We start from the raw sequence: 14,964 nt of genomic DNA, 5'->3' as shown, positions 1-14,964 counted from the left end.
CAACGTGCCAGAGGCCTCAGCAGCTCCCAAGGTTCCAAGCAAACACTCAAAGAGCACTCTACACATTCAATGATTTTATGGCACCCTTCCCCAATGCAAGCTGCTCCTTGACCTCCTGGCTGTTTAGCAGCAGGGATACAGACAAAGGTGTCTCAGCTGAAACTAGCCATCTGGGTGTAAAGTGGACAGCTGCTGTGGCTGAGCCAGGTCAGCAGCTTGTGTAATTCAGCCTCACTGTTCTCTTCCTGGAGAGGGTAGGAACTACACCTAATCCAAGACTCCCGTGCAGCCAGGCCGCAGGGTATGACTTAAATTCCTTCAGACTCTCTTGTTAAAGACTGGAAAGCAGAAGTTAAGTGTCTTCCTTGGCCTTTTTTCTGCCATCAGGGAAGTCATGAAATCTAAGGGTCTCTAGGACATTCTACAGCTTGCGGGTGCTAAGAGGCAGCTTCACTGGCAGAAGCAATTTCTTTATTCCTGACTAAAGCTATGTGTGTCCCTTGTGGTTTTAGGAGTGACCCTAACCCTCTTGGGGTGTTCCACCAGTGCTGCAGCTACAGTACAGCAGCTTCTGTTCCTGTCAGGACCTTCTGTCCTGAGTCCTGACTGATAGTCTAGATCAGGCCTTCAGTTTAGCTAGCAAAGAGAATAGGCTAAACCAGCGATTCTCAACCTGTGGTTCACAACCCCTTTGAGAATCACATATCAGATATTTACATTATGATTCCTAATAGCAGCAAAATTACAGTTGTGAAGTAGCAACAAAAATAAGTTTATGGTTGGGGGTCAGCACAGCATGAGGACTGTACTAAAGGGTCTCAGCGTCAGGAAGATGGAGCCGTTGGACTAAACCATGGTCATTTGAGAAGCTACTCACCCCAGACTTCACATCATACAGAGTATGTGTCAGGGTGATTTTGAAGACTGCATGGGAACGGCTACTTTCTTCATTCATGTTGGTTGCAGCAACTGTCCGAGACTTATTGCCCTCAGACATCAGAGACTCAATGTCCTAAGTGGAGACAGGTGACAGGCCCTTACTCATTATTTGTGAATAAGCACGCCGCTTTCTCATACTACCACAAGCACCCAAGTTTTACAAGCTACATTTTGTTTTTCCACAAGAATACAAGAGTCCATACTATTTTCAAGGGTCAACTAAAGTGCTTTACTCACTGCAGACACAGAAGCACATGGCAGCTTTGACACAAAGAAGTTCAGAAGCTAGACTCCCTCAACTCACAGATAGGATCTTACAAGGTACCGCAGGCTAGCCTCACATTCATTATATAGCCCAAGCTGGCCACAATCTTGTGATCTTCCTGTCTCTGCTTCCACAGCACTGTATCACAGGTGTGCCATGCACAGCATTAGAAATAATACTTTTGAGTGACATAAGATGAGAGCCAAAAAAAAATAATAATAATAAATGCATTTAATTGCAAAAGAAATACAAGCTTATTACCAAAACAAATTATATAAAATACAAAAGAGTTTAACCCCTTCCCTCAAACACATTAGGTATATGTTTGATACTACCACTTTTAAAAAATTAGCATAAAGCTGGAAATACTAGAAAACCTGCTGTGATTTGCGGGGAGGAAGGCAGTTCTGGGAATTGAACCCAGGGCCTCATACATGCTACATATATATACGTATGTATGTATGTATGTATGTATGTATGTATGTATGCTCTACCACTGAGTTATCTCTAGCTTATTCATTCATTCATTCATTCATCTATCTATCTATCTATATCTATCTATCTATCTATTTTTGAGACAGGGCCTAAATATGTTGCTCAGGCTAGCCTTAAACTCATTCTGCAGCCCAAGCAGGCCTTCAACTGTCTATCCTCCTGCCTCAGCTTCCTAAAGAACTGCAAAGACATGGCTGTGCCACCACAGCTGGCTCAGTTTTTCCAAATGCTATGAGCTGAGGACAGATGTGGTGGCATATACCTTTAATTCCAGCACTCAGGAAGCAAAACAAGTGGATCTCTAAGAGTTTGAGGCCAGTCTGGTCTATACAACAATTCCAGGTCATTCAGGGTGACACAGTGAGACCCTGTCTTTCCCTCACCTCACAAAAGCTATAGGCTCTGAAACAGTGACTGAAGCAATCAGAGCTTAGTTTCATTAACTACAACACAAATTATCATTTCCTGGGCTGGGAATGGATCCCAAGATCAGTGCAACTGCTTAGCATGCATGAGGCCTGGGGTCTAATCCCTGGCACCACAAACAATAATGAATAAATACAGCCAGCAAAGTCCTCTCCAGGGGTTTGTAAAATCAGGAGTCAAAGATGGAGATGCGAAAGTGCTACTCAGCTACCTCCCACCACTCAGTGTTCTTTCCGGTGAAGGAGCTCTCTCTTGCACTAAGTCTGCTGTGGCAGAGCCAAGAGGCTGTATTTCCAGATCTCTGCAGCCCAGCCTGGCCACATGATGAACTCCAGTGTAAAGCAGACCATCTGGGTTATCCTCCTTAATGTAAGCAGACATGCTATCATATGTCTGCTATAAGAGACATTAGCAGAACACACACACATAGTACAGCATCTCCCTGTGGAGTGGGGAAGGACCTGAGTCCTTCCCAACAGCTTAGAGCCATGACACCAGCCTCGGAGTGCCTATGTCAGACTTCCTTAACAGAAAAGCACTGTTTAAATCACTGCTTATTCTTAGATTCATTCGCTCACACATATACTGAAACCACCCACCATACACCAACCAGTACTTCCTAAACACTAAGAATGCATAACAGAACATGTAATAATCCATACAGTAACAAAACTTAAATCCTGTTATTTTTTATGATATATGTACTTGAATGCAATGTTAAAGCTACCAGACATATAGAAAAATTTCATGTCATGTAATTAGTTTTGCTGTACAAATTAAAAAGAATATTTAGCAAAAATTTCAATACAACAAATACTCTCAAAGCAAAATCATTAGTTTGAAAAATATCAACATAGGCAAAACATCTTGTAAAAACTTTCCCAAGCCCATTCTGGATCCATTAGTTCTGAAGAGATGAGACCAGGCCTCATTGAACGTAGCTGACATTTACTGACTAATCCCCATTATCACTTTGAAATTTTTTTGTACAACAAGAGTTATTAAATGGTGGTATTATAAATGTAATCTTAAAAATGTAACCCAGGGCCAGAGAGATGACTCCAGAAAACCTGAGTCCAATTCCCAGCACCTACATAGCAGCTCACAAAACTGTCTGTAACTCTAGCTGAGGAGATCTGATGCCCTCTTCTGGCCTCAGAGACATCAGACACCTGATAGGACACAAGCATACATGTAGGCAAAACATACATAGACATAAAATAAAAATAATAAAAATTTTAAATATTCATTCAAAAGTAAAGAAATGTAATGAGCCAAAATGGCAGTAAATTGAAGCACCTTAAAGAAAGGATATTGTTACCTTGTAGCTGGTGACAGCCAGTTTAGAAAGTCCATCCACGTAGGGTCCCAACACACTGTGCTCTCTCACTTTCAACGTTTGACGGCTTCTGTCATGACAGAGACACAGTCCATTAGAGACTTTTACAAGGACTCAACTGTGCTTCACAGAAACATATACACACTTCAAGAGAGACCCCCTAATACAGAAAAGCAGATCACCGGATCCCACAAAGATTTAAACCTAACTTTAAAATCCTTGCTGAGAAGAAAAGCTTGATAATGCGGCAAAATACCACATTGCTCAAAAGGGTAAGTGTGGGAAGCCTATTTACTACTGTAAAGAATGCAGAGTCAAATGAATACCAACAATCTCCTTGTCATATCACAGAACTAGCCCCAAGACAGAAGTTCTGTACGTGTTAACTCCACAAGAAAGAAAAACCACAGGCCTAGCTCAGCTGTGAACAAAGACACAAAGACAACAAAGGGCTCTCAGAGAGATTTATAGACACAAGAGAGAGCTTATCTGAGACTTGTCTGTTGTCCTAACAAGGGGGTCTGCACAATTCATCACACTGATAAACTAGAAAAAGAAAGGGGGAAGTATGATCGGTTCAGTAAATGCAAAAAGTTTCAATAAACAAAAAGTAAACATTAATTAGTTTCTAAAACAAGCTCCCAGCAAGTATGGAGCTGTAGCACCCTCAGTATTCTGGGCAAATACCAGGAATGCCTGTCCAGGAACCAAGTTTCAATCAGGAGGGGTAAACCCTGAGGGCCACAAACAGGATGGTGACTATAGCAGTCATCGTGTAAATCATATTTCAAAATTGCTGGGGAGGGGTCTCATTTGTTCACACCACACCATAAAAATAGAAAAATGACAACTGAGGCAACAGTTAAATAGGGGAAGCCATTTCATAGAGTCTACGTATCCTAAAATACTCCCACTGCACTCTAGAAATGAAAGTACTATTTGTCAAAATTATTTTGAAAAAGAACATTAACTAATAGTGAAATCCCAGGTGATTACAATTTTTTGTTTATTATCTGTACTTTCTACTATGTGTTCATTTGGCCATATAAGAGATTCTTTTCAAAATAAATAATGAGTTAGAATGCTTAAAATTCTGTGGTGGTTTTTTGGTGCTACAAAACAAGGCTCATGCTCCTCAGTCTAACACGCATGCTCTTTTACATTCTGTTCCCATCATTGTCTTGTCTCAGAGTCTGCTCATCCCTACCATGGATCAGAATTTATTTGCCTAATAGACTTTAGGCTCTAGAAGAGAAGAATACCTTGCATTAATAATAGGTTTGAGGTCAACAGTTCCTACTACAATCCCTGGCACCTAAGAGTCACTCAGAGAATAAACACACTTGGCAAACAAAGTAGGAACAGAACTAAGGTGCCAACAAGGACTTGCAAGGTATCAGCTGAAGAGCCTGGAGACACAGTACAGGTAACAAATAACAGCACGGGGAGAATGGAAGGAATGGTGGTGAACATAGCCTGAGTCACAGGGAACCTGGAACCATATCCACTTCATCTACCATACAAGAATGGAGCAAAGGTACTGGATGAGTAAACAAACAGTTCAGCAAAGTGGGGAAACCAGGGCATGGCTCTGCCACCTAAAAGCTTCTGTCTTCCATCATATGGACCACAGTTCAGTATTTCTAATGGATTCAGATCTCTGGCCTCCTGGGTTCAACTTACAATGGCACATGAATGCTGATGATGACAAGTGGTTCTGTAATATTATGTGATTTCAGCTCCAGCAGACATAGCACTGGATTGCTGCTCAGTCCTTACAGCAGGATACAGTCTGCTATTAGCTTTTAGCCTTTCAGTTTTCCCTTTTAAAAAAATGTGTATATGTATGTATGTGGGTATATGTGCATGTTCATTTATATGTAAGCACGTATGGGAACAAGTGTACCTATAGAGGCCAGAGGTCAACCTCAGGTGTCATTCTTCGGATGTTTTCCAAATTACTTTTTAAGATAGGGTTTCTCACTGGGACCTGAACTCGATGACTGGCTAGGACAGCTGGCTTTTTAGCCTCAGGGGTATGCCTGTCTTTGCCTCCTCAATATTGGGATTACAGGCATACAGATCACACACAATTAAAAACAAAAACAAACATGATTTCTAGGGATCCAACTCAGGTCGCCATGTTTGCATAGAAAGCATGTTACAAACTAAGCTGTGTCCTCAGTGTCACCGCCCTTTTTATGTGAATAGGTATTTTGTCAACATCTACATCTGTGAACAATTTACACATCTGGTGTTCACAGAGGCCAGGAGAGGACAGACTTCCTCTGGATCTGGAGTTACAGATGATGTGAGCCACCAGGTAGATACTAAGAATTGAACCCATGTACTCTGAAAGAGCAGTCAGGACTTTTAGCCATTGAGTGATCTCTCCAGCCTTCCTGGCGCCTTTTCCTTAAAGACAATGTATATCTACTACATTATGTCTCAAGCAAAACAAGATTACATTACTATACACGATAGTCATTGAATTAATAAAATCAGTGCTTGAATTTTAAGAATGGTGTTTTCTCAAATACTCTGGTTGAAATGAATCTAATTTACAACTTTTAATCCATTATTTTAACATTTTAGAAACAGAAATGTTTGTAGGCTCTGGAGAGATGGCTCAGCTGTTATGGGTCCTAGCTGCTCTGGCAGGGATAGAGCTTGGCTCTTAGTACACATATCAGACAGCTCATAACTACCTGCAACTCCAGCTCCAGGGGATTCCATACCCTCCCCTGACCTCCACAGGCACTGCAAATGTGATATACACACAAACACATACATATATACACATAAATAAAAGTTTTTACATTAAAAAAAAAAACTTTTTTATTCCTCAAGAAACTTCCACAGGAAAAACCACAGCTAGGATGTGTTAATTGCTTACTGTATGCTAGAAGTCCTGATACCTGGAGCATATCATGCTCTCAATCTTCACAAAAGCCCCATCGGCCACTGTGAGATAGCATCATACATTCCCTGTATAGTTCTCCTAGAAGGTGCAAGGAACTTGCTCAGCCACGAACAAGAGGACCTTGTTCCTGAGCTCTGTAACTACAAAGCCCATGTGCTGAGTACTAAGCCACAAACAAAACATACAAGCAAAGACTAAAGACTAAACACATCTGACAGACTTCAAGATAGTTCACTAGGGGATACAAGTATGAACAGCAATGAAGCCAGCCAGTTTACTGTTTCTGGGAAGTGTAGGTCTGAGCTAGAACTCAGAGAAAGTAGCCATCTTTGCAGAGGTCAAAAGAAAAGCACTCAAGATAGAATAAAAAATGTACAGGGAGCAAAGTATGGGTGCCTGAGCCACAGCCACCCATGTCTGGCCTCCTTCTAAGACATTCTGGATCTACACGCTACCTTCCAGCTGCACTGAACGTTGATCATCCTATAAATGGGTGACATCCAGACACCTTCACATGCTGGCACAGGGTGTGCCTACATACTAACTGTTCTCACCTCACTTCTCAGTGGATAAACTACTCTGCACAGGGCCACAAAACACCTCTATGGAATCTTCTCTGGGCTCTGGGAAAGGCCATCTTTCCCTTTTTGCACTATATTTTGTGTTGGCATCCCTCACAAGTGAAAAGTAGACTGCACACCGTTCTAACTTGTTTGCAAAACTCATTCTCTGCAGACTATGGGCTCTTCCTCTGAACTGACTGTGCCTGGCGGGCATTGTAAGGATGACTTGATAAACAATGAGTAGGTAAAATTTGGACAGCCATATCAAGTACCAATTCAAGTCCCAGCTTGAAGATCATACTGGCCAAAGAAAGATGGCTGTGAGGTGCTGATCTGTTTGCTCTTGATTAAGCTTCACTGGGATTCTCTGCCTCTCATATCATCTTTCCTGGACCACCTTCCTCATCCCAACACAGCTCACTATTCCCTCTGGGGCTGTACACCCATGGCTCTCTGACCCAGTTAATGCAGCTTCAGGTGAGCCAGCCACAGCCACTGCTTCCCACTCTCCCTCTCCCCTTCCCGTCTCCTTCCCTGCTCTGCAGCACACAGGTTCCTCAGCTACCACTCTCTGCTCATTTTCCTCCTGGCTGCAGGGTGAGCAGAGTGATTCTGAGGGCATTCGTGTGTCCTGAAGCAGTTCCCTTTCAAAGTCACCCCTAAGGTCAGGGCACTCCCTACCCCGAGGAGGAGGCTTTAAGAATATTTTAAGACCAGGTTCCAAGCTCTGCATTTACTTTCCCCCTCACTTCAGGCCTGGAACCAACCACGGAAATCCAAACTATGTTGCCTTAAAACAAAAGCAAAACAAGAAAAAAGAGGCTGTGTCACTGAAGGCTGCAGCTACACTCACACTAAATGAACACTTTCGTCACCTGTTTTGTCTGTGGCTTTGGGCCATGAGAGGAGAGGCAGCATGGCACAAGTACAGACCTGAACCATCATCATCCTGCCAGCTCTAACCACCCAGAATTCTGTGGGAAACTGATCCTTGTAAACATAAATTACAAACAACAAAGTTAGGTCATCCTCAACTACAGTTCAATTACAAACTTCTCTGAAGCCACAATCTATTATGTCTGTTTGCAGAAACACACAGCACTCAAGCATCCAAGTTTACCCTTTGGGGTCAAGAAGGTCTCGGACTTTTTCATTATAAATTTCCATGTAGGACACTTCAACTTTAAAACTCTGTTCTTCATTTTCCTCTTTCTGTGTTCGTTCGAAGAGTCCACTGCAGAGCCTTGGGATTAATCCAGGCTGGTCAGCAGTGCCCATCATGGTGTAGGACTTTCCAGACCCTGAGAGACAGAAAACAGCCATCAGTACTTCCTGGAGAAGTTTAAAGCATCTATAACCCTCTTTCTACTATTTACAGTCAATTTTTAGGACTTAGAAAAAATCATAAAATATAATAAATATATATATATGTGAATAAAAGTAAGAAATGCACAGTAAGGATAGAACATACAGAAGCTTTGTATTACTTGTGTCAAACAAAAGTAAACATGGTCTAGAAAGAAAAAAGCCCAACCAAGCAGGATGGCCTGAGCCTCTAATCCAGCAGGAGACAGAGGAAGGAGGATCAGTTCAAAGCCAGGCTCCAGTAGACACCCTGACTCAGGAGAGGGAAGGACGGAGGGAGGGAGGGAGGGAGGGAGGGAGGGAGGGAGGGAGGAAGAATAAGACAGACAATACCATTATATAGATATTCCTAACTGAATATGATTTCCTACTGAAATCAAAGCACAAAAGACACAGGTACTCATGGGCTTCAGGGCAAATCAGCTTACTGCACTCTTGTAATAGTGCAGGGAACAATAAGCTTCTTCTAATATACAAGAATGAAGTATTCATTGAAGATGACTCAGGAGCCAGTTGTGATGGTACAAGCCTGTAATACCAGCACTCTAGAGGCTGAGGCAGGAGAATAGCAAGGTCAAAGCCAGGCTGGGTTATAGAAGAAGTTTTACTTTAAATTGGTTTTATTTCTTTAATTACAAAGTATAAACGCCTAAAGTCTTTTCCAGTTATAACTAGCACAATATTAACAAGTGTGTTCTTTTTTTTTTTTTTTTTTGGTTTGGTTTTTCAAGACAGGGTTTCTCTGTGTAGCCCTGGCTGCCCTGGAACTCACTCTGTAGACCAGGCTAGCCTCAAACTCAGAAATCCGCCTGCCTCTGCCTCCCAAGTGCTGGGATTAAAGGCGTGTGCCACCGCCGCAAGCTAAGTGTGTTCTTCTAAAAATATTTTTTCTGCTAGTTTTTAGTTAATGTGTGTGGGCATTTTGCACCATTTGCATGCCTAGTGCCTGCAGAGGCCAGCAGAGGGTTTCAGGTCCCCTGGACTGGAGTTACAGGTGGTTGTAAGCTGCCATGTAGGTGCTGGGAACCTAACACAGGTTCTCTGGAGGAATAGCAAGTGCAAGTGTTCTTAACCACTGAACCATCTCTCTAGCCCCATAACTGGCTTCTTTTTGGATTTCTGACAAATTTTAAAGGAAGAAGAGGAGTAAGAGGAAGAAAAGCAACTTCACATGTGAAAAAAAATAAAGACAAACAACTTTAAACCTAATTTTCCTGCATTGTCTTAGAAAACATCCTACTGTCTACTTCTATCACCTGTGAGAGAAACTAATAGAGGTAAGTAAGCAGTGTGGCCCAGTGAGCATGGTTTCATCTTCACCTTCATGGATAAATGCCTGAATGTGCAAGGATATGTTAGTTCACATTACCTGTCTGGCCATAGGCAAAGATACACGCGTTGTAGCCATCAAATGCATTCTGAAGAATGTTCTCCCCAAGGCATTTGAAAACATCATCTTGACCTAAAGGACAGGAAAATGATATTTTATGGGCAAAGAGCACATGAACAAATAAGAACTCAAACAAAAATCTCAAAAAAAATCAGCTTATTTATCCTCAAGAAGGTTTTTAAAGTTGGTAGATGCTTCCTGTCCACAGATACCTTCTGTCCCATAGATTATTTCTACTTAGAGTAAGAAGAGGAATCAGTAAATGGTCTTCTGTAAACATGTTTGAAGATGGACACCCATGAGACTATGCAATGCAGAGCTCAAGAGCTGCTTATTTTACAGTCAACACCTAAGATTCAATAATCTTCTTTATTTATTTTTTGTGTGTCATGTGTATGTGTGTTGCCACATGTATGGAGGTCAGAAAACAACCTTAGGAGTTGGTTCTCACCACTCACTATGTGGATCCTGGAAGTTAAACTCAGATCATCGGGCCTGGTACAAGCACCTTGATTATCTGAACATCTCACAGGCCCTAAACATCTAAAATTTAAATTTAAGATCTAGATGTGCCTGAAACTACATACCATACTTTTATTCAAAGTATACTAGAGTTCAGAAAAATCATATACATCAATTACTCCCTTTCCTTTTCCTCATAAAAATTTCAAGTTTTACAACCTACAATTCATAACAGTTATAACAGGGAGTGAGATTCCAGAAATAGGAGACAGAGAGACAGTTCATAAGTTAAGAGCACTTGCTGTTCTTGCAGAGGACCTGGGTTCAATTTTCAGCATCCACGTGGAGATATGAGGATAGACAAATATCTCTGGGAAGGTACTACAACAGGGGCAAAAGAAAACTGAGACCCCGGGGTTATAGTACAGAGGGAAGAGAGACTCTCTGGCAGACCTGAAGAATTGGCAAGCATCACAGAGGTTTTTAAGGACTAGAACTTAGGCTCCAGTATAGGGATCCTCTCTACTTATGCCAGGTCCCTTTAGATCACATCAGAGATATCATGGAGGTCTGCATGCCTATGATGTAGCTCCTGGTCCCATTAGATGAAAGAAAAAGGGACTCTGTGAGATCTTATAGTCATAGATATTCATCATCTCACCCTCAAGAACATCACACTGAAGTCTTTTGGTCCCTAACCCTTTCAGAGCAAATGCTGGAAGCAGCTGCCTGGATACTAAAAGTTATACCAAATGATACCATGGTAGTGGATGGAGATCACACCAAAATGCCTCTACATTACTAAGTACACAGGAAACTGCTCAATTACCTGCATACTTCTCTTGGACAGATTCATCCATGGACCAGAAACAGTGATCATAAGCAAATATCTGTTACAGAGAAAACATAAAAAGAGTGCATGAAGAACAAATCTTAACATCACAAAGTGACATTATAATAATGCATAGCATTGTTAACCATGAAGGGGGGTAACTGACAGCAGCTGAGGTTTGCACTGTGAGAAACCAAAAGAAGCTATTAGTGAAGGCCCAGTCTCAGTAGCAGTTGAAAGCCCTGGAGTGAAGGGATCATGAGGAGAAGTTGAGACATGAAGAAAGTCTATTAGTTAAAGTGCAGCCCAGCTGCAGCAGAGGACCCCAGCAATTTTGGAGATGTCAGTACTATGGGATGACTACCAAGGACAGCAGCAGTGGAGTGGAGCCAGCCAGAGACTAGAAGAAAAGCTGTGTGTGCTGCTGAGGACAGAGCATAGGAAGTGACCCAAGCCCCGTGGAGAAGCCAAGAAGATTGTGACTGGATCCCAGTCATTAAATTTTGTGTTGTTTACATTGATGGAACTTGGTTTTGCTTTGGTTTGATTGTGACTGTACCCTGGTTCTTCCCTCTTGAAGTAAGAAAGTATTTAATTTTGATTTTTATAGGAGCTCATAGCTGAAAGACTTTGAACTTTTAAAAGAAGATTTTGAATTTTTGGAGAGATTAGGTTTTTTGGGTTTTTTTTTTGGTTTTTCGAGACAGGGTTTCTTTATATAGCCCTGGCTGTCCTGGAACTTACTCTGTAGACCAGGCTGTCCTCGAACTCAGAAATCCGCCTGCCTCTGCCTCCCAAGTGCTGGGATTAAAGGCGTGCGCCACCACTGCCAGGCGAGATTAGTTATTTTTTAAAAACTTTTTTTCGTTTTATTTTTCAAGACAAGGTTTTCGATATGTATAACTTTGTCCTGGAACTCACTCTGTAGACCAAGCTGTCCTCTGCCTCCCAAGTACTGTACCACCACTGCCTGCCCCCCCCCCAAAAAAAAAACCCTGAAATTTTAATGTGTTTGAATTTGTAAAGACTGTGGGACTTTTTAAGTTATTTATGTTTTTAATGTGAGGTCTTGGGGATGAATAAGAAAGGAAGGTTTGTGGCTTAATAGTGATGCTTTTGTGTGTCAAGATGACAAAGAGTCAATTGTACTGACACTGGATTTGTGTCAACTTGACACAAGCTAGAGTCATCAGAGAGGAAAGAGCCTCAGTTAAGGAAATGCCTGCATAAGATCCAGCTGTAAGGCATTTTCCCAGTGATAAATGGGGAGGGCCTAGCCCACTGTGGGTGGGAACACCCCTAGGTTGTAGTCCTGGGTTTTCTAAGAAAACCAGGCTGAGCAAGCGAGGGGAGACAATCCTGTAAACTGTACCCCTCCATGGCCTCTGCATCACTCCAGCCTCCAGGTTTTTGCCCTGCTTGAGTTCCTGTTCTGATTTCCTTTAGTGATGAACAGCAATGTGGAAGTGTGAGCTGAATAAACCCTTTCCTCCTCAACTTGATTTTTGGTCATGGTGTTTTGTTGCACTAATAGAAACCCTAACTAAAACATTAGCACAACTTAAATCAAAGAAAGAAAACTTTATAGAGAAACAGGGATTCTTGTTTACAGAAGTGCCACTTCTGAGTACAAAGCTGAAGACTAAGAAATAGTAGTTCTTATTTACCAAAAACACTAAATAGCTCCCTTTTAAGTTTTTGCAATTTTGTAAATTACTACAAATATCTTCTAGTCCAAAACTGCATGAAGTCAAATGATGATCACACTATATTCATGCATGCTCCACTGACAGATCCAAATTATTAATGAGTATTTTATACAAATAACAGTGAATGAAGTATGTCCTGATAACAGTCCTTTATGTGGCTTGTATCTCATTACAGCCTTAGAGCCTACTCCTTCTGTCAAACATGGTGCAGTGGACACTGGCTTCAAGGGCTATGTTTGCTTCTTCTCTTGCTAATAATATGCTTTGCTTCCTTAGAAAACAATTTGTTGAATAGTTTGAAATGGACTTTAGTGTAGCTTATCACTTGTTTTCTAACATGTATAAGGTACTAGGTTTGATCCTCAACAATCAATCAGATTATCTGCACTAACCTGTTGATGTTAAAGTTGGTAGTTAGGTTTGGTATAAAAAAGGCCTTTCATCTGAGTGGTTTTGATGTTTTGGAGGCTTTCCATTATAAGCAGCAAATACCATACCGTACCGTACCATACCATATCTTGAATTTGAGCTTTTTTGGGTTTTGTTTTGACATCAGGCTGGCCTCAAACTCCCAGATATCCACCTGCCTCTGTCCATTGATTTCTTGGATTAAAGGTGTGCAGCACCACATCCCCAGCATCATTCTTTTTTTATTATTATTATTATAAGTTATTAGGTGAACATACAAAGCAATGGGCTTCCTTCCGGCAATTGTGTCATTTCACACATATGCTGTTTAACTTTTCTCTTCTCCCACTGGGCCCCCTTGTGCCTTTCTTTCTAAATAAGCATTAGTTTTTTGAATCACAAAGGTTTCCAATGAACAGAGAAGAAATACATAATCACATTAATAAATTCCACAGAAAAATATAAAATAGAAATAGAGTGGTGAAATGGTTGAGAGGGTAAAGGTGTTCACCACTAAGCCTGATGACCTGAGCTTGATTCCCCCCAGGATTCAACTGGCGAAAGAAAAGAATTGATTCTCAAAAGTTGTCCTATGACCAATATGTGCTTGACACTGCATGCACATGACAGGGTAAGCATGTGGGAGTGCACACACACGTTGCATACACACACAATAAATTAATACATTTTATAATAAATGAAGGTCTCCCACTTGCTAACCTCTCCCCCAGAGGAAGCAATTGTCAAGGATGTAGGCTTCCAGGCTTTTTGTCTGCAAAGCATTTCTCTAAGCAGTGAGAACAGCTCACAGAATAACAAAACGTGACAAGTTTGTAATATTGTGAACTGGTTTCCTCACATCTGTACTGGTCTCTATCTTCTGCTCTAATAAAAAGCAAAATTAACCCAGTACCCTTTCATAGCAAAAAAAGTCCACAAACATAAGGAGACCAGTATCACACTCAAGTACCATTTAAAAGGTCATAGGGGATGGATCCAAAAGGCATGTGGACACACACTTCAGCACAGTAACAGCAAAGAGTTACATACAGCTCACCCACAGGCTGTAAGACAAAAACAAGCACAAGAATGTAGACAAACTGAACTTCCTAGAAGTTCTAAGTAACTTCAGAGAATTGTCCAGTTAAAAGCAGGATTCCTGCTGCCAGAAGACCTACAAGAATACAACCCATGGGGGCTCAGCAATTAGGAGCATTTGCTGCTCTTTCAGAGGACAGGGTTCCTAGCACCTACATGGTAGCTTACAACCATCTGTAACTCCAGCCTCAGGGGATTCTACATCTTCTGAACTCTGTGAGCCCAGGCACGCACATGGTACACATACAGGCAGGAAGGCAAAACACTCAAACACATAAAATAAATAAATCTTTTTTAAAAAAAAAAAAAACACCTTTAAGACCCTCAGAATACAAAGAAGGCAACACACTCCCACACAAAAGTCAGTTCAGTGAGTAGAGGGGTATGCCATCAAGCCTGAGTTCAATGATGGTGTCCAAGTGGTGTAAGAAAAGAACCAATGCCTGAAAGTTTTTGACTGACTTATGCATATGTGCAGTATGATATGCAACACATGCCAAAAAAATTTTAATTAAAAAATGTAATTAAGGGCTGGAGACCTGGATCAACAGTTAAGAGTTCTGACTGAGCTTCCAGAGGTCCTGAGCTCAATTCCCAGCAACCACATGGTGGCTCGCAACCGTCTGTAACGGGTTCTAATATCTTCTTCTGGTATGTCTGAAGACATCTGCAGTGTATTCATAGAAAGAAAGAAAGAAAGAAAAAAAAGAAAGAAAGAAAGAAAGGAGGGAGGGAGGGAGGGAGGGAGGG

The 14,964-nt window shown here is 41.5% G+C and overlaps 1 protein-coding gene across 1 annotated transcript in view; it reads right to left on the bottom strand.

Annotated features, from left to right (window-relative positions):
* The window catches only part of Kif13b (kinesin family member 13B), a 159,126-nt gene that overhangs the window by 86,123 nt on the left and 58,039 nt on the right, over window positions 1–14,964 (bottom strand). The window contains exons 4-8 of the mRNA XM_028758708.1: window positions 10,997–11,057; window positions 9,685–9,777; window positions 8,071–8,251; window positions 3,447–3,534; window positions 878–1,012 (exon numbers count right to left, since the gene is read on the bottom strand). Coding sequence (XP_028614541.1) covers window positions 878–1,012; window positions 3,447–3,534; window positions 8,071–8,251; window positions 9,685–9,777; window positions 10,997–11,057 — 558 coding nt within the window. The remainder of the gene's footprint in view (window positions 1–877; window positions 1,013–3,446; window positions 3,535–8,070; window positions 8,252–9,684; window positions 9,778–10,996; window positions 11,058–14,964) is intronic.

Source organism: Grammomys surdaster, unplaced genomic scaffold, assembly GCF_004785775.1.
Source record: "Grammomys surdaster isolate TR1022 unplaced genomic scaffold, NIH_TR_1.0 126219, whole genome shotgun sequence".
NCBI classification, from domain to species: Eukaryota; Metazoa; Chordata; class Mammalia; order Rodentia; family Muridae; genus Grammomys; species Grammomys surdaster.
The sequence above is the reverse complement of the archived record's forward strand: the minus strand, read 5'-3'. Positions and strand labels throughout refer to the sequence as shown.